The sequence below is a fragment of the Amphibalanus amphitrite genome, unplaced genomic scaffold (genome assembly GCF_019059575.1).
Source record: "Amphibalanus amphitrite isolate SeventyFive unplaced genomic scaffold, NRLGWU_Aamphi_draft 000016F_arrow, whole genome shotgun sequence".
In the NCBI taxonomy this organism is placed as follows: Eukaryota; Metazoa; Arthropoda; class Thecostraca; order Balanomorpha; family Balanidae; genus Amphibalanus; species Amphibalanus amphitrite.
Window position 1 is genome coordinate 1787839 of NW_024881512.1, and position 17178 is coordinate 1805016.

General features: G+C 57.2%; 1 protein-coding gene across 2 annotated transcripts; it reads left to right on the top strand.

The window, feature by feature from the left end:
* The first annotated feature begins 31 nt into the window (after positions 1-31).
* On the top strand, positions 32-16745 carry LOC122386750 (mediator of RNA polymerase II transcription subunit 25-like). Of its 2 annotated transcripts, none has more exons than XM_043376287.1 (18): positions 32-243; positions 2301-2431; positions 2620-2808; positions 3047-3275; positions 3558-3703; positions 3899-3999; positions 4206-4363; positions 4603-4792; positions 5140-5310; positions 5497-5756; positions 5972-6093; positions 6509-6671; positions 7144-7314; positions 7546-7768; positions 10530-10759; positions 11923-12075; positions 16110-16325; positions 16597-16745. In XM_043376287.1, exons 2-18 carry the CDS (start codon positions 2313-2315, stop codon positions 16726-16728), a joined length of 2973 nt encoding a protein of 990 aa, XP_043232222.1. In that variant the 5' UTR covers positions 32-243; positions 2301-2312; the 3' UTR covers positions 16729-16745. The 2 variants fall into 2 exon arrangements, with proteins under 2 accessions (XP_043232222.1, XP_043232232.1); XM_043376297.1 differs by lacking the exon at positions 32-243 and adding an exon at positions 284-398.
* Positions 16746-17178: the final 433 nt, after the last annotated feature.

The window sequence follows — 17178 nt, forward strand, 5'->3', positions numbered from 1 at the left end:
CGCCATTACTAGATGAAAAATGACTATTTAACAACTTTTGTCATTAATAGCTTTTAGCAGTGTTTTAATAATAATTTTGCGGCGGCATAACATGTGCATGTGCGCCATATTCTTGGTCATAAGAAAGCACGTATCACTTATTTTGATTATTTTTTTGAGCTATCATCGCCTTTGCTAGATGTTGCAGTTTTAAGTTATTTTGGCGTTTTCTTCATCTGATTTCGAGCACAACGGCCTAAACAGGTAACAACGAATTAACCTTTTGCTGATAATACGTGTTAAGACCGTAAAGTAAATATTTATCACTATTTTAACCTTTGCTCTACTACTACTGTAGGTAAACAAATGCCTCTGACGAAATTCTCAAAGCCTAAGCTTCACTACGAGTGATCCTCCAGGTAATACCTAATGCATGTCATGCTTCTTGTTAAGTTTTGCAAGAAATTGTTACGTAGATCGAGTTCAGTTGGCGATAGGAAATACATTGTGTAGAAATTCAGGAAAACCACAGAAACTGATATCAGGGAAAATTATGCATGCACAGAAACACCAAACCCTCATGTAGGTGCCTACTTTCCACCTAACTTTTCCAAAAAGCTGATTTTTCTTGGGGGGGGGGGGAATCTTCACAAATGCAAAATTTTGAGTTTATGCGGTTGCTGGCCGGGCTTAAAGGGACCCTCCCACCTTCAAAAAAGTTAATGAATTGGCATGAAAGTGATGTCACTCGGTTCAGAAAGAGCAAAAACGAATATCTACCAAATTTCATCGAAAAATATTTACCGGTTTTCAACAAATTAGACTTTTACTTTTGTTTACTTTTTGGGATCTCCGCTGTTCCTAGCGACTTTATTTGAAAGTGCGGCATTTGTTGCGCGCAAAGCAGCATATACCACTGCGTGCTACAAAACGTTTTAGTCAAACATTTAACGGACGTTCGAAAGCCTGATGACGTCATCAGATTCCCGTAATGGTTAAGAGATAGGGACCACGCTGGTCCCACCCTGCAAGTAAAGGGAAGACATTTCTTGAACACCATAAAGCTGCGGGGGTTGCGACCAGGATAAATGGTGGTTTCTGAGCCTGGCCGCAAACTTGGCTATCTCAGCTCAGAACTAATGTTAAGGTGGGAGGGTCCCTTTAAGGTGAATCAATTTGAAACCGTTCAGCATGCATTGAATTTGATAGATAGTTGAAAGGTTTGCACAAATTGATATTTTTATGAACTCGCTTGCCTTACTCACATTTAATATTTATATGTGTTGATATCCAGGCAACAGTCTGTGAAACCATTACACATCTAGACTGATTAGACTATTAGGTAGTCGTAAAGCAGGCATCACACTTCTTTTTCCAACCAAGGAGAGGCGCTTTACCCAAAGATGCTATCTAATTAAACTAAACTACACCTAACCAAACCTGACCTAACCTTACCTACAAAATATACAGCCTACCTACAACCTAAAAAACCTACAACCTAAAACCTACAACCTAAAAGTACAACCTACAACCTAAAACCTACAACCTAAAACCTACAACCTAAAACTGACAACCTAAAACTGACAACCTAAAACCTACAACTTAAAACCTTCAACCTAAAACCTACAACCTAAAACCTACAACCTAAAACCCTAAAACCTACAAGTTACAACCTAAAACCTACAACCTAAAACCTACAACCTAAAACCTACAACCTAAAACCTACAACCTAAAACCTACAACCTAAAACCTACAACCTACAACCTAAAACCTACAACCTATAACTTACAACCTAAAACCTACAACCTAAAACCTACAACCTAAAACCGACAACCTAAAACCTACAACCTAAAACCTACAACCTAAAACCTACAACCTACAACATAAAACCTACAACCTAAAACCTACAACCTAAAACCTACAACATAAAACCTACAACATAAAGCCTACAACCTAAAACCTACAACCTAAAACCTACAACCTAAAACCTACAACCTAAAACCTACAACCTAAAACCTACAACCTAAAACCTACAACCTAAAACCTACAACCTAAAACCTACAGCCTAAAACCTGCAACCTAAAACCTACAACCTAAAATCTACAACCTAAAACCTACAACCTAAAACCTACAACCTAAAACCTGCAACCTAAAACCTACAACCTAGATGTTGGAATAAACAAGTGTGATGCCTGCTTTACTACTACCGACCATTATACAATATTAGCAGTGCAATGTGTTTTGTCAACCATTTGATTGGCTGTATTACCATTCAAAGTGGCTGGTACTGATACATATTACATGACCTCATCTGCTCTCAGGTCGCAGCTGTCATGCTGGGTCGTCAGGATCAGACCTTTGATGCTGACGTGGTGTTTGTGGTGGAGGCGACGGCCCTCAATGGCGCCTACCTGCCAGAGATGCTGGACAATTATATCAAACCCACATTGGAGTAAGTGTTTTTGGCTCGCATGGTCCACCATTCTTGTTACATTCCCCTGCTAGAGCCTAGATTCAGTTTATAGGTGAATGTCTATTTATGCAGCAGTATCACATGCTGTACTCCTTTAGGCATACTGAGTCATCACAAACTGTTTGTTATGCATATGGCATTTGATTTGTCTTGTGGTGTGCTTCTAGATACTTTTCCAAGATGGCCGCTCCTCCGAGCTCGGCAGCAGATCTGGCCAAATATGGCGGTCGTCTCTCTGGCACTCTGTTTACCCTGGTGACATTCACCGCGGGGGATGGAGTTCCAGATCCGCCCGTCAACTGCTGCCACCCCACACCGTCCACTGACAAGTTTTTACAATACCTCGAGCATGCTGAGTGAGTTGAGAGGGGCAGGGGACTGCTGGGGCAGTGCAGACAGGAGATGCATCAATTGTGGTGTGATTATCTAACTACGCTTGGATGAAGCTGATTCATTTGGATATTCTTGGTGCCATTTATAGGTGAAATGCAGTGTTGTGCCAAACTGTTGCTCCTCTTGCTGATCGTCATGTGGCTGTCTATCATTGCTGCCTCAGTCAAAGGCGACTTCCACGCCCGACCCTCTCCGCGGCAGGTACATCGGCGGCACGTGCGACAACGTCTCGTGCATCGCCGAGGGTGTGGCGTGCGCGCTGCAGTGTTTCGACGACCTGAAGCAGCAGCTGCGGGAGCCGTCGTCCTCTGGGCCGGCGCAGCGCCACCTGGTGTTGGTGTGCAACTCGCTGCCGTTCCAGCTGCCCGTCCAGGAGACGCCCAGCTTCCTGGGTGCCGGCATGGACCAGCTGATCGCCGGCATCCACGAGGTGCCGGCCGGACGGGGGGTGGCTTGATGGCCTGGTGGAGCGCAGAGTGGGGTAGGGTGAGGTGACGGTGCGCAGCGTAGTAATGGTCAGGTTGACACACTTCAGTTGTATATTTACTACACTCTTGTTTGGTAGGATGATGCATTTGGCAGCTGGTGAAATGTCCATTGCTCTAGACAGAAACCCATGCTGTCGTGAAGAGCTGAGAACGACGGCCGTTTTCTCGGAGCAGGTCCGTGTCTCCCGTTGTCCGCCCGGTGCTGACGTTTCCCCTCTCGGCAGCGCTCGATCTACTTCTCCGTGATGTGTCCGCGGCGGCTGGGTGGCATCCAGAAGCTGTTTGAGCAGGCGGGAGGCGACGTGGCGCTGAACCACGCCAAAAACTACACGCGCGACCCGCACCACCTGATTCTGCTCAACGGGTTCAGGTGGGTAGTCCCCCGCCACCGGCCCCGAGCTCCCCTACTCAGCTCTGGGATTCGCTGTAGTTTCTCACTTTCCGGTGACGCCTTGACCTGCTCCAGCCTTGCTTTCGGTACTGTCGGCTGCCGTCCGACATGCCCAACCATCCACCACATCTTTGTGTTGCTCTGACTGACCCGCGCCGCTGTGTGCCCGCGCAGTCTGCAGGAGCAGGCGAGCAGCCAGCCGCCGCCGCAGCAGGTGCCGCAGCAGATGCCGCAGCAGATCGTCATATCAGCCGGCATGCAGCCGCAGCAGCAAGGTGCCGAAATACGGACGGCTCGAACCGTTACAATATTCACTTGATATATATATTTTTTTTTAATCTTTAAAGACATTATTACTAAGGCGTCCTTGGATAATTATGATGAATCGTGATGGATTTCGCTTTATCTGCAATGACCGTGTCCGTGTGCAGGTACTTGTACTTGAGTGTGTATGTGTGAGTGTGTGTGACGGTTCCGGCAGGCGCGCCCATCAACACTCTGACGCCGGGGATGAGCCAGCCGCCGCAGGGCGCCATGAGCCAGCCGCAGATGATCATCAACATGGCCCAGATGCGCACCACCACGCCGCCCAACCAGCGCGCCAGCCCGGTGCCCAGCCAGGGCTACCAGCACCGCCCGGTGGGTACATCTGCGGCAGCCGGACCTGGGCGGGGCGACGGGTGGGCAGCTGGAGTGTGGCGCTGGGGAGACTGGGGGAATCCAGCTGCAGCGAGCGCAGCTAGTTTACTTTACTATTGAGTAGTTAGTACCCGTTCCGACGTCTGACTGTTGGGACTTGGCCGACCTCTCTGACCCCTGACCTCTGACTGCTGACATCTCTGACCTCTGACCGCTGACCGCTGACCTCCGTCCCCCAGATTATGGTGCGCGGTCAGCAGATGATGCAGGCGGGCCGTCCGACGGGCCCGGCCGGGATGCAGGTGATGTCCGGCCTGCGCCAGCAGGGCCCGCCCAACGTCACCGTGCAGACGCCGGCCGGCCAGGGCCTGATGGGCGGCCCGCAGCTGTGGCAGGGCCAGCAGATGGGCCAGCAGCAGGGCATGACCGGTACGGAGCACTCGCCGTCCGCGGGGCGCCACTCGGGACGGGCAGCTGCCATAGGGGTCCGGCCCGGCACTGGGGCTGACTGTGCGGCGGCCGGAGGCGGAAAATCACCGTTATCCTGGGCCGTGGCGTGTTTCTTTTTGTGGGAGCCTGATAATTAATTTATCGATCTAAAAAAAAATGTTGGTGCTGTTTTGCCCCCTAAATAGTTCCATGAAATGAATATGACGGCTGTCACCCGCCGCCTCGATTACTATTGGTCGCCGCTCGCTGATCCCGTCCTGCGGCAGGTGTTCCTCAGACGCCCCGTCCTCCGGCAGGTGTTCCTCAGACGCCCCGTCCTCCGGCAGGTATTCCTCAGACGTCGATGCCCCAGTCAGTGGGCGTTCCGGCGGAGAACTCGGTGCTCAGGTCGCAGCTGAACAAGCCGCCGATGGCCACCAATCCACAGCAGAACCAGGTCTTCCTTCAGCAGCAGCAGCAGCAGCAGCAGCAGCAGCAGCAGCCGGGAATGCAGCAGGGTGAGTGGGTCACAGTCAGCAGCGGCCGGGGTGACCCGATTGGGCCCGCTGTCCATGAGCTGTTCGTCTCCGCAGTACCGGTATAGTTGGTGGTATGATGCGGACACTGTCCGGTTTGGTTTGTCCTTGTCCGCAGTGTCCGGTATGGTCGATGGTATGATGTGTCCGGTTTCTCCGTGTCCGCAGTGCCCGGTATGGTCGGTGGTATGATGCGGGCGCAGGTGCCGCGTTTCGGCATCCAACAGCAGCAGCAACAGCAACAACAGCAACAGCAACAACAGCAGCAGCAGCAGCAGCAGCAGCAGCAACCCAAGCCGCCCCAGCAGCAGCAGGGTATGGTGGGCCAGCCGGGACCCAGCATGCAGCAGCCGCAGTTCCAGCAGCAGCAGCAGCAGGCCCAGCAGCAGCAGCAGCAGCAGCCTAGGATGCAGCAGCAGCAGCACCCGGTATGCAGGCTGGTGCATCACAAATAGGTACTCGCAACTCACTAACAACGTACACTATTCAATTACGCAGATGAGGTTGTCTGGGTAGCTATACCGTTCCATTGGGACCGTTGGGGCGTGGTCGCGTTGTCCCCCCAGTTCCTGGCTCGCTGAGCACAGGCACTGCAGCGGCGTCCGTATCTGTCCGTGCGCCTGACGGCTCCCTCCGTGCGCAGGTGAAGATCTGGGAGGGCACGCTCGAGTGGTCCGAAAAGAGGATGGGCGAGGCCAACAAGCAGGTGCACTCGATCCCGTGTCAGCTGAGCTGCAGCGCCAACGCCAACGGAGAGCCCGAAGTGTGAGTCGGAGTCCGGACTGGTCCGAGTCGCAGTCACGGGGGTCCCGACTGGCCACATGGGGGTCCCGACTGGCCACATGGGGGTCTGGACTGGCCACACTGGTCCGAGCCGGAGTTACTGGTGCCAGATGGGTGACCAGGACAGGGGATAGGAGGAGATGCTAATAGGCAGGGGAGATAGCGAAGAGCCTCCCCTGGGATCAAACAAACGACGATAGAGTGAACCGATATGCAGGCCCATCCACTTATTTGTCTACACATACTTGTGGAAAGTCACTTGGTGAAATATTGTAGCCTCGGCACACGATATGCGGTCGCCGACTTACTCGATGTGCAGCCGGGGCCGCGGTTTTACTGACTAAACTCCAGTGTGTTGTCCGTGAGTGACCGTTTTCTTCCCTCTCCCGCACCGCAGGAAGGCGGACAACTGGCCCAACAAGCTGATGATGCAGCTCATCAACCGCAACGTCATCAGCACCATCGGCAAGGCCTACTTCGACAACATCCGCTCGGTCAAGTTCAACCTGCAGCCGTGCGAGCCGCTGGAGCGACTCAGCCAAGTGATGAGCAGCGGCAGCGTGAGTGGCCGGGACGGGACGGTGTCACCGGACGGGTCACGGGACGGTGTGGTGTCACCGGACGGGTCACGGCACAGTGTCACGGGACGGGTCACGGGACGGTGTCACCGGACGGGTCACGGGACAGTGTCACCGGACGGGTCACGGGACAGTGTCACCGGACGGGTCACGGGACAGGTCACGGGACAGTGTCACCGGACGGGTCACGGGACCGGGGACAGTGTCACCGGACGGGTCACGGGACAGTGTCACCGGACGGGTCACGGGACAGTGTCACCGGACGGGTCACGGGACAGTGTCACCGGACGGGTCACGGGACAGTGTCACCGGACGGGTCACGGGACAGTGTCACCGGACGGGTCACGGGACAGTGTCACCGGACGGGTCACGGGACGGTGTGAAGTCTGACAATAATGTAGCGACTGGACGCTGCCGGCGCCGAGCTCGCTGACGGTGTCCTCTCGGTCCCCAGACCGGCTGCGTCTACTTCAACTCGACCACGCCGACGGACGTCAAGGTGATGATGCTGCTGTACGCCGCCGAGAAGCAGACCTACTTCGGCTTCATCCCCAACGACCAGACCGGCTTCATCGAGAAACTCAAGGAAGTCATGGCCAAGCAGAAACAGTATCTGACACTCAAGGTAGCTGAAAGACCAGACGTGTGTCCAGTACTGGGACTTCTGTTGAGCTGTACGGTAGATATGTGGTTGCAAAGTAACTCCCAATTCCAAAGTAACTATTGATGGTGTAGATACATGAAATGTACATGTATTTACTTCCGCGGCTATGTTTTACATAGCTTGTGTTTGGGTGTCTGTTAGATGAAATGTTTCTGTTGCTGCTATGATGCCTTTTTCTTTCTGCCTTTGCAGCAGAGACACCAACAACAGCAGCAGCAGCAACAGCAACAGCAGCAGCAGCAGATGGCTGGCGCGGCGCAGCAGCAGATGGCTGGGCCGGGCCAGCCGCCGCAGCCGCAGCAGCAGCAGCCACAGCCGCCGGGCGGCGCCATGGCCGGCCCGCGACCCAGCGTGCTGATCCAGCAGACCAACCCGATGACGCTGGGCGGCGGCCAGCTGTCTCAGGGCGAGACAGGTCAGTGGCCTCACAGGGCGACACAGGCCAGTCATGGCCTCACAGGGCGAGACAAACCGGTGGCCTCACAGGGCGAGACAGATCAGTGGCCTCGCAGGGCGAGACAGACCAGTGGCCTCACAGGGCGAGACAGACCAGTGGCCTCACAGGGCGAGACAGACCAGTGGCCTCACAAGGCGAGACAGGTCAGTGGCCTCACAGGGCGAGACAGGTCAGTGGCCTCACAGGGCGAGACAGATTTATTTATTTATTTATTTATTTATTTACGACTTCCGCAGACACTCCACAGTGCAGACGTGGCTATTCTGTGTCAGTTGTTACAAAGTTAAAACATGGGTAGGAAACTTGTCAAAAAAATCACAGATAGCATCACAGTCATACCTGCACGCTCACATGCACACATAAAAGCTACGACAGAACAAGTGCCTTAGCAGCGCGCTTGAAGCCCCGCGAGTCTAGCTCCATGGCCCCCACCGGCAACCGGTTCAGCAGCGACACTGCTCGGTAACCAAACGAGCGTTGGCCGGTCACTGTGCGCGTGGCAGGGGGTCGTAGGCGTGAATCCGATCGTGTCACACGCTCACAGGTTCGTGCTTCAGAAAAGGTCGTGAACAGAGAGGCGAGTTCGGCAGGCTCACCACTGGCACGCACATTGTAGGCTGTTGTCAAAGTCCTCAGCTCAAACACCTGTCGCGGCGAGAGCAGCTGCAGGTCATTACGGGCGCGAGAAATGTGGTCATACTTTCTCAAACCGGTGACGACACGAGTCGCGAAGTTAAGAACTTTTAAAAGTCTCGTATCGTTCGCGGCCGACCCGTTGCCGTACACAGCCACGCAGTACCTGAGGCGCGAGATGATCAGCCCCTGAACAACAGCTAGAAGTGCCGGCTGCGGGAGGAAATGCCTCAGGTGACGGAGACCGATCAGGAGGCCAGTGCACCTGCGAATGATGTCACTCACATGTGCATCCCAGGTGAGGTGCCGGTCAAAAATCACACCCAGGTTCCTCACTGTGTGACTCTCCCGAACGGTCTCCCCACCGATCCGTACGCTGACAGGGGCGAGGTTGCGGGTGTTTTGCTTGGTTCCAAGGAGAAGGAGTTCGGTTTTGGAGGTGTTGAGCTTAAGGCCGTGTGCATGGAACCACGATGAAAGGGAGGCCAGGGTGTTTTCCATGCGCTGGATGAGGAGTGGGATGTTTTGTTTCAAGTCGGACATAAGGATTTGGGTATCATCAGCGTACTGGATCACATGGGCGTCCGGCGCGTGCAGGCTGAGGTCGTTGGCGAATATTGTGAACAACAGAGGACCAAGGACAGAGCCCTGGAAAACTCCCATGGTGTTAGGAAGAGGTTTAGAAGCCACTCTGCTGCCGGAGGAAGTACAAATGGAGACTGACTGAGTATGACCGGAAAGGTATGCGGAGAACCAAGAAGGATCGATGTTGTAGAGCTGGAGCTTGGTTAGGAGTTGGGAATGAGGAATCACGTCAAAACATTTACTGAGGTCCAAAAGGCACAAAAGGGAGACGTGACCTCGGTCCATGTTTGAAAAGATGCGGTTTGTGACGGACAGCAGAGCGGTTTCTGTGGAATGTTGAGGACGGAAGCCATGTTGGGATGAGGATAGGAGATGATTGTGAGACATGTAAGTAAACAGCTGACGCTGCACCACACGCTCCACAATCTTGGCCATGGTGGGGACTAAGGAAATGGGGCGGTAGTTGGAAATAATAGAGGGATCGCCGGATTTGAAAATAGGATACACCAGAGAGTGTTTCCAGGTCTCGGGAAATTCACATGAGGTAAGACAGGTATTGATGATGTGGAGTAGGACAGGAGCGATGGCGTCGAAACATAGGATGAGGATACGAATACAGATGCCATCAGACCCGCACGCACCAGAACGCTTCATGGAGAACATTTCCTCCCGCAGGCCGGCCAGCGTCGTGCCGGCCACCCGAAACCCGCACGCACCGACACGTGGTAGGCGACACGGGATATCGGGTGGCGGCCCGAGGCCGGCCAGGCTAGCGGCGACACGCGGTCCAACATCAACAAAATGTTCATTCATTTCGTCGGGTGTAGCGGTGGGGAGGCTGCGCGCGCCGTCCCTCTTACCGGCCAGGACAGGGCGGATACTACGGTACAGGGAGCTGCTCCCTTGAGCTCGCAGGCTCTCCGCGATACCTGCACGGCAGTCACGCCTAATCGCTGACCTGACCCGTCTGTCAAGGTCGCGAAAGGCCGGCGTCTTCCCCTCGCTGCGCAGCACACCCCGCCGCTGTGCCATCAGATCGAGCGTGGCACCGGTGACAGGTGGAGCGGTCGGGTTCCTTATTAAAATACACTTGACAGGTGCATGAATGTCAATAACCGGAGTTAAAAGCGCAAGCATGTGGGACCACATATCGGCGACGGAATCAAATTATAAACACCAGTCCAGTCGACAGCGTAAAGATCGTGGAGCAAACTTACATGGTCGATACGCTTTAAAATGCGGGTCTGAACACGACAGGGCAGACTAGTGGCCTCACAGGGCGAGACAGGTCAGTGGCCTCACAGGGTGAGACAGACCAGTGGCCTCACAGGGCGAGACAAACCGGTGGTCCTCAGTTCAACAGTCACTCTCAGGGGCTCTGTCCAAGGCCTTGTACGCAGCTGGACCGGTCGCATGTATTTGGTAGGTTCGTTGCGACTCCGGAGTGCCCCAATGACCTGTTGTGACCCGGTGTGACCTGCCTGACCCGGTGCTCCGGCAGGCGGTGTGCGCGGCCGCGCCCCTCAGACGGCCGGGCCGGCCGGCGCGCGGCCCCCTCTGATGACGCACGGCGCCCAGTTCGCGGTGGGCGCCGGCGGGCCGCAGATGCAGATCAACATGAACCAGCAGCAGGCGCAGCCGCAGCAGCAGCAGCTGCAGCAGCAGCTCCTCCAGCAGCAGCAGCAGCAGCAGCAGCCCCGGCAGCAGATGCCCGCCAGCAACGTGCCGCAGGTCAGCCCCCTCCCCCGCCCACAATACATTGAGTCAGTGAAAACTTAACCATGATTACCCGGCCTCGAACCTCGGGGGAGCCAATATCATGATCCCAGTAATGTCACTGGCTGCTCATGAGAATCGCTATGTGCTCTTCGTTCGCTTGGTATCGAAGCTTTTTATTTCAAACATTTTGAAACTTAGGCTAGTCAATTCTATGAAGAGTGTGTGGACTGTGGGTGTGGAATATTCAGGTGTCTGTTTCGCTTTAGGCCTCCAACCGGCGCACTTGCGGACTTGATCCCTTTGTCCGCCATGAGTGTCCGGTGTGACCCTGTCTCCGCGGCCGAGTGCGGCCTCCGGTCCGTCTCTGAGTGTCCCGTGGTACAATACCCCGTGTCTGCCGCCGAGTGTGGCCGCCGGTCCGTCTCTGAGTGTCCCGTGGTACAATACCCCGTGTCTGCCGCCGAGTGTGGCCGCCGGTCCGTCTCTGAGTGTCCCGTGGTACAATACCCCGTGTCTGCCGCCGAGTGTGGCCGCCGGTCCGTCTCTGAGTGTCCCGTGGTACAATACCCCGTGTCTGCCGCCGAGTGTGGCCGCCGGTCCGTCTCTGTGTGTCCCGTGGTACAATACCCCTTGTCTGCCGCCGAGTGTGGCCGCCGGTCCGTCTCTGAGTGTCCCGTGGTACAATACCCCGTGCCTGCCGCCGAGTGTGGCCGCTGGTCCGTCTCTGAGTGTCCCGTGGTACGATACCCCGTGTCTCCGCGGCCGAGTGTGGCCGCCGGTCCGTCTCTGAGTGTCCCGTGGTACGATACCCCGTGTCTCCGCGGCCGAGTGTGGCCGCCGGTCCGTCTCTGAGTGTCCCGTGGTACGATACCCCGTGTCTGCCGCCGAGTGTGGCCGCCGGTCCGTCTCTGAGTGTCCCGTGGTACGATACCCCGTGTCTCCGCGGCCGAGTGTGGCCGCCGGTCCGTCTCTGAGTGTCCCGTGGTACAATACCCCGTGTCTGCCGCCGAGTGTGGCCGCCGGTCCGTCTCTGAGTGTCCCGTGGTACAATACCCCGTGTCTGCCGCCGAGTGTGGCCGCCGGTCCTTCTCCGATTGTCCCGTGGTACAATACCCCGTGTCTGCCGCCGAGTGTGGCCGCCGGTCCGTCTCTGAGTGTGCCGTGCTGTGCGGCAGGGCGCGCTGGCCTCCCAGCTGGCCTCTCAGCCGACGGGCCACGCCGAGCGGCACCAGAACCTGATGCAGATGCAGCAGCTGCGGCAGCAGCTGGCCAGGATGGCGCAGAAGGAGCTGCAGTACAAACAGCAGCAGGACCACGTCCACCACCAGGTGAGTCGGCGGCAGGACCACGTCCACCACCAGGTGAGTCGGCGGGAGGACCACGTCCACCACCAGGTGAGTCGGCGGGAGGACCACGTCCACCACCAGGTGAGTCGGCGGGAGGACCATAGTCGGGTCAGCAGCAGAGCAGGTGGAAGGCAGCAGCCCCTGCTCTGCTCCAGCTTAGGGGGAGACCGGCGGAATCATAGCGGTCTGTCCCGTCTTCAGACCCGTTTATTCAGCCTCGAATGTCCTCGATATCTGCACCTGCTCCAATGGCTGACAAGAACAGTGTAATGTCGGGCTGAGGAGGGTCGGACTGACGTTTGGCCCGTCAACTTAGCTATCAAGCCCGCCGCCGAGAGCTCTTCACGACAGGATTCTTTAGTCTCGGTAGCTGATAAGCTGTCCCTCGGACCCCAAGGTCGTCCTTAGGTCGTGCTACGCTGGAACCTGAATGACTCGGCTAGTCGGCATGTGAGCTTTTCGGATGTCTCTCAACATACGTATACCGACTTCAGAGCCCCGAGGGGGCAACAGGGCTATGCTATGTCCGACGTCGTCATGTAACTAACTGAGGTTTTTATCCGTCGCTGGCTGGGCAACAAACGCGTCATTCAACGTCAGTCCGTTATCGCAAAGGGGATGGGAACATACAATCTATACGACATTTCGGCGGGCCAGTGGACAATGAACATGACGAAACAGCTAACATGAGTGCCATATAGCCGCAGCTACTCTTCCAATGCTGCTGTGATGGCGTACGGAGCCAAACGCGGGTGACGTGAGCTGTGACTGGCTCCACAGCAAGATAGGTGGTCTCGCTAGTCTGCCTTGAATGTGTTAGTCAAACGGATGCATCAAAGGACAAGGCCTAAAGCTAAGTTACCGGCGGCCGGCCATGAATCCGTTTGTGGTTCGCTATACGGGCCACCGTGTCCATGACAGGTGCTGTGGTCTGCCCCCCCCCCTCCCCAGTCCCCTCCCTGCCGCCGCCCGTGCGATAAACAGCGTCACAACGATCCGTCGGTAGGTGGGGGTAGGGGGCATCCGCCAGGGAAAGGGGAAACGGATCATGGTCCGGCAACTCGGCCTGTCGGCTGGTTTCTGTAAGGCTTTGAACTAAGAACGTTACTATTAATATTGTTCTGAAAGTCGTTAGTAATTTGACTGGTAGGTCGAATCCCCCCCCCCCCCCCGAGTGCCTGGCGCCGCCTCTGGCGTGACCGCAGCGCCGGGTCACGCAGTCAGCTGACGCGCACGGCAGTCTTCCCGCGGCAGCGCCGGAGGGTGGGCGTGGCTGCGAGGGGCGACCGAGTGGTGGAGAGGGACTACACATTGATACGGTGCGACTGTTCGGTGGCATTTCTCGGTCCGTGGTGGTGCCAGCTGTACGGACTGTGGTGCTGATCGCGCGCCGCCCCGGGAGGGGGGATGACGTCAGCCCCCCAGTCGGAGGACGGGGACTGGACGGAACTCCTCAGCGAGGAATGTCGGCCGTCGCCCACCGGGGCTGAGCAAGACCTCGCGGCCGGTGATCGGAATGAGAAAGACATATGTGAGCCTACTGATTTAGTAGATCAAGGCAATGGCGAGCCAGCTGCTGAGCTCACTGCTGAAAGGGGTGGCGAGCCGAGTCGTGCACGGGGGAACGAGTTGGCTGAGCTCATTGAGGAGCTTGGTGATCTCAACTGTGTGTTGGAGTCGGGCGAGCCTGGCAGCTGTTCCCCGGTGGTGCAGGCGGAAGAGCTCAGCGAGTTGTGCGACTTTTTCACATCACAATGCTCACCGCCACCGCCAGAAAATGACGGTAATGTCAACCTTGTGGCTCACGCAAATGAAGCAGAAGCTGAGCCCGGCTGTCAATCAAGTGGCGAGAGAAATGCTGCATTATTAGGTGAACGTATTGTTGAAATAAATGAGGAAGCCGTTCAACTGGTCCAGGAACTGATTGAGGATACTTGTTTACTCGAGTCAAGAGAGCCAGCCACTGCGCGACATCTACCTCTGACTGACCAGAGCAGTGAGCCGAGCCAGTTGTTCGACTCTGAATCTCCGTCGCCGGCGTTGGAGGCCGCCCTCGGCTCGGAATCACGACCGACTGGCTTTCCGTCTGACAGCTGGCTCGTCCTCCGACTGGCCGGGGAGGGCGGCAGTGGGCTGACGGACGCAGTTGGTGGACGCAGCGGTGACCAGTTCCGCGCACTGCCTGCTGACCCCGGCGTAGGGCCGACTGGTGGGGCGGCCGGCGACTCGGCTGGGACGGCGCCACGGACCAGGGACGCCGCCGGGGGTGCGTCCTGCTCCGGTGTCAGTGACTGCGTGCAGCGGTCGGTTCCACCGCTACCGCGTGACGAGCTGGGTGAGATTCTGGAGCTCGGAAGGCTTCCCTCGCCTCCGTGGACAGAGTCGAGTGATGAAGTAAAAGGTAGAGAAGATCGCTACGTAAATCGTGTCCGGGACTTACCGAGTGGTGTTTTACTTACTGACGTGGGTATTGAACTCACTGGTGACCTGAATCCTGGTCTATTTATTGAACCAGGTGGGGACGAAAGACAGGAAGACGACATTGATATCAGGCAACATGTGTCAATCGGATCGGCCAGCTGCCACGGGTCCTCATATCCTGATCAACTGATTGGCGAACACTCGGGCCTTCCTGGGACAGTGCATCCGCCATTGCCGTCCAACGCCACGGAACAGGCCGAGTCCCCCCAATCGTCCGAACTGGAGGCACGTGTGAGTGAGACCGTGCGCGCGCAGACCGCAACAGAGGGTGCTGCTGCTCGCGGGTCGCCGCAGTCGGCTGTGGAGAATCGGGCCGCGCTGTACGGACAGCCGGGCAGCGACTCTTACCAGATAGTGGAGTCTGAGCGTCCCGCGCGGCCTCCCGAGACTGAAGGAGACGCCACACCCCGTGGTGAGCCCTGCGACTATTTGGCTGGACCGGTACACCGTGTGAGCGAGGTTAGTGGTGCGGAGATGTCAGATCAGCCCACTATTGCGGAACACGCTGGTCAGACACTGCATAGGAGAGAGCCGTGTGAACTCTTCGAGTCAGACGTCTTCCAGTTACCGACGCCGCAGCCCGAACGGCCAGCGGTGGCCGGACCGGACGTTACGGGTCACCCGCTGACCGAGAGACTCCATTTGGACGAGTCGCCCCACTCCTGCAGCTGTGGCGGTATCTCCGAGTCCGGTGTGCCGGCTGATGGCGAGTTCTCGGGGTGGGACGGTCGGCCGGTCCCGGCCGAGACTGAGCCCGGGTCGGGGCGGCCGTCGGGGCTCAGAGTGGCCGTCAGTGACCGCAGTCCTGCGCGGGACGCCGACGGGCCCAGCAGCCTGTCTTCCGCGTCGATAAGTTCAGATGGAAGTCCTGTGGGCGAGTTGTTGGAGTCTGAAGGTCTGGGCCGGGAGCCGGCACCGGCCGCGCTGAGCTCTGAGTCTGCTGAGTCGGCCGAGTTGGAACGGCCCCTGAGTGCGGGACGGGGTTCAGCCGAGTGGCGCCGGCCCGCCGAAGCGTCCCCGGAGACTCCCCCGCAGCAGCCCGGGTCCGAGCAGGGCGCCGAGTGGCTCAGTGAGCCGACAGTGCGGTCCAGTGATGAGCCGCAAGGACAGGCCTGTGAAGGCGGCCGCTTGGAACTGGATACAGAACAGACTGATAGTCTGACTCCTTCCCAGTCCGGGGAGAACATAGCCGATATTTTAGAGATGATGAACGTTTTATCACCGGACCCTGAGCAGAGCGATGAGTGTCACGAGTTAGAGGAGTTGGTTCGCCGACTGAGTGAGGTAAGCGAGAGTTATCACTCTGCCACCTCTTGACATATTCCAGGCTCCCTCGTTGACCCATACCTTCTCACTGTTCAGAACAAAGTTCATTAATAGTGTTTTGTTTGTGATTTTGTCGCTTGTTTTTTCTTTGAGATAATGAATAATGCTGTTTCGTTTGTATTAAAAAACAGTCCGGTAAGCTGTTAAGCTGTGTAGAGCGGCAAGAGATTTGGTGCCCCGTTTGACGCCTTTCCGTCTGTGTTTTTCAGTTCCAGCCGGGCGCCAGCGGTCAGATGGTTCAGGGCGCCGGCGGTCAGATGGTGCAGGGCGCCGGCGGTCAGATGGTGCAGCCGGGCGGCCAGATGGTGCCGCCGGGAGGCGCGCAGTCCGCCGCCGGCGGCGTGGTCTCCCAGCAGGGCGCCGTGCCCGTCCAGGCGCGCCAGCAGATGGATTCGGCGCCCGGACTGCGCACCCTGCTCCAGCAGGTGAGAACCGCCGGCCGGCCGGGGCGGGCTGTCACACTGAATGCTGGTCTCCCGGCGGCTTCTCTTTTGACAATTTGTTGTGGTCCTTCCTCGCCTGTCTTCAGTAACTCCTCTGCGTATCCCCGTTGTATGTCATTTTTCTTGTGATCTCGTTTTTCACACGCCCCATGTAACCCCCTATATAACTACATACTCGCACCGCACTCGGTGGTGTGACCCTCCCCAATTCCCCGTCGCCCGCCGTGTGACGCCCTGTGCCCGCTGCCCACAGAACTACCGGCCCCAGATGATCCAGCGGCCGCCGGGGCCGATCGGTATCATGATGGGCGGCCAGCCGGGCCAGATGGCCCCGCAGCAGCCCGGACAGATGGACGACCCGGGCATGCACGACTTCCTCAACTAGAGCGGCGCGCCGCCGCCGGCCGGCCGTACCGGGGGCCTGGTACCGGGCGGTGTAACGAGCCGTGTCGCCGACCGTGTGTGTAGCACCGGCCGGCGGTCGGCCGACCCCGGCGGAGGCACCCTCCCGGACGGACCGTGTGACGCGCCGGAGTCGGCCTGCGTCTCCCCCGCGGACGCCGCCGCTGGTCCCGCGCCTGGCGATGCGGCTGGTGCCGCGCCGTCCGCTGCTGCCGGCTCGGGGACTGCCGCCGCGACTGTGATCGTTGGAGCGGCTTCTCGCGCTGCCGCCGTCGCTACTGTGATCCCTGCACAAGCTTCTCCCGCTGGCGCCGCCGCCGCCGCCGCTGCTACTGTGATCCCTGCACAGGTTTCTCCTGCCGCCGCTGTTCTCTCTGCTGCCCCCAGTGGTGGCTCTCTCACTCCGCTCGCCGGCTCTGCTTCCGTTTCTGGC

Excerpts from the sequence above, each read along its gene's own strand:
- LOC122386750 (XM_043376287.1), top strand. The coding sequence starts at position 2,313 with ATGCTGGGTCGTCAGGATCAGACCTTTGATGCTGACGTGGTGTTTGTG. Across the intron at positions 4,793-5,139 it reads CCAGCAGCAGGGCATGACCG|GTATTCCTCAGACGTCGATG; the intron begins GTACGGAGCACT and ends GTCCTCCGGCAG. Across the intron at positions 12,076-16,109 it reads AGGACCACGTCCACCACCAG|TTCCAGCCGGGCGCCAGCGG; the intron begins GTGAGTCGGCGG and ends TGTGTTTTTCAG.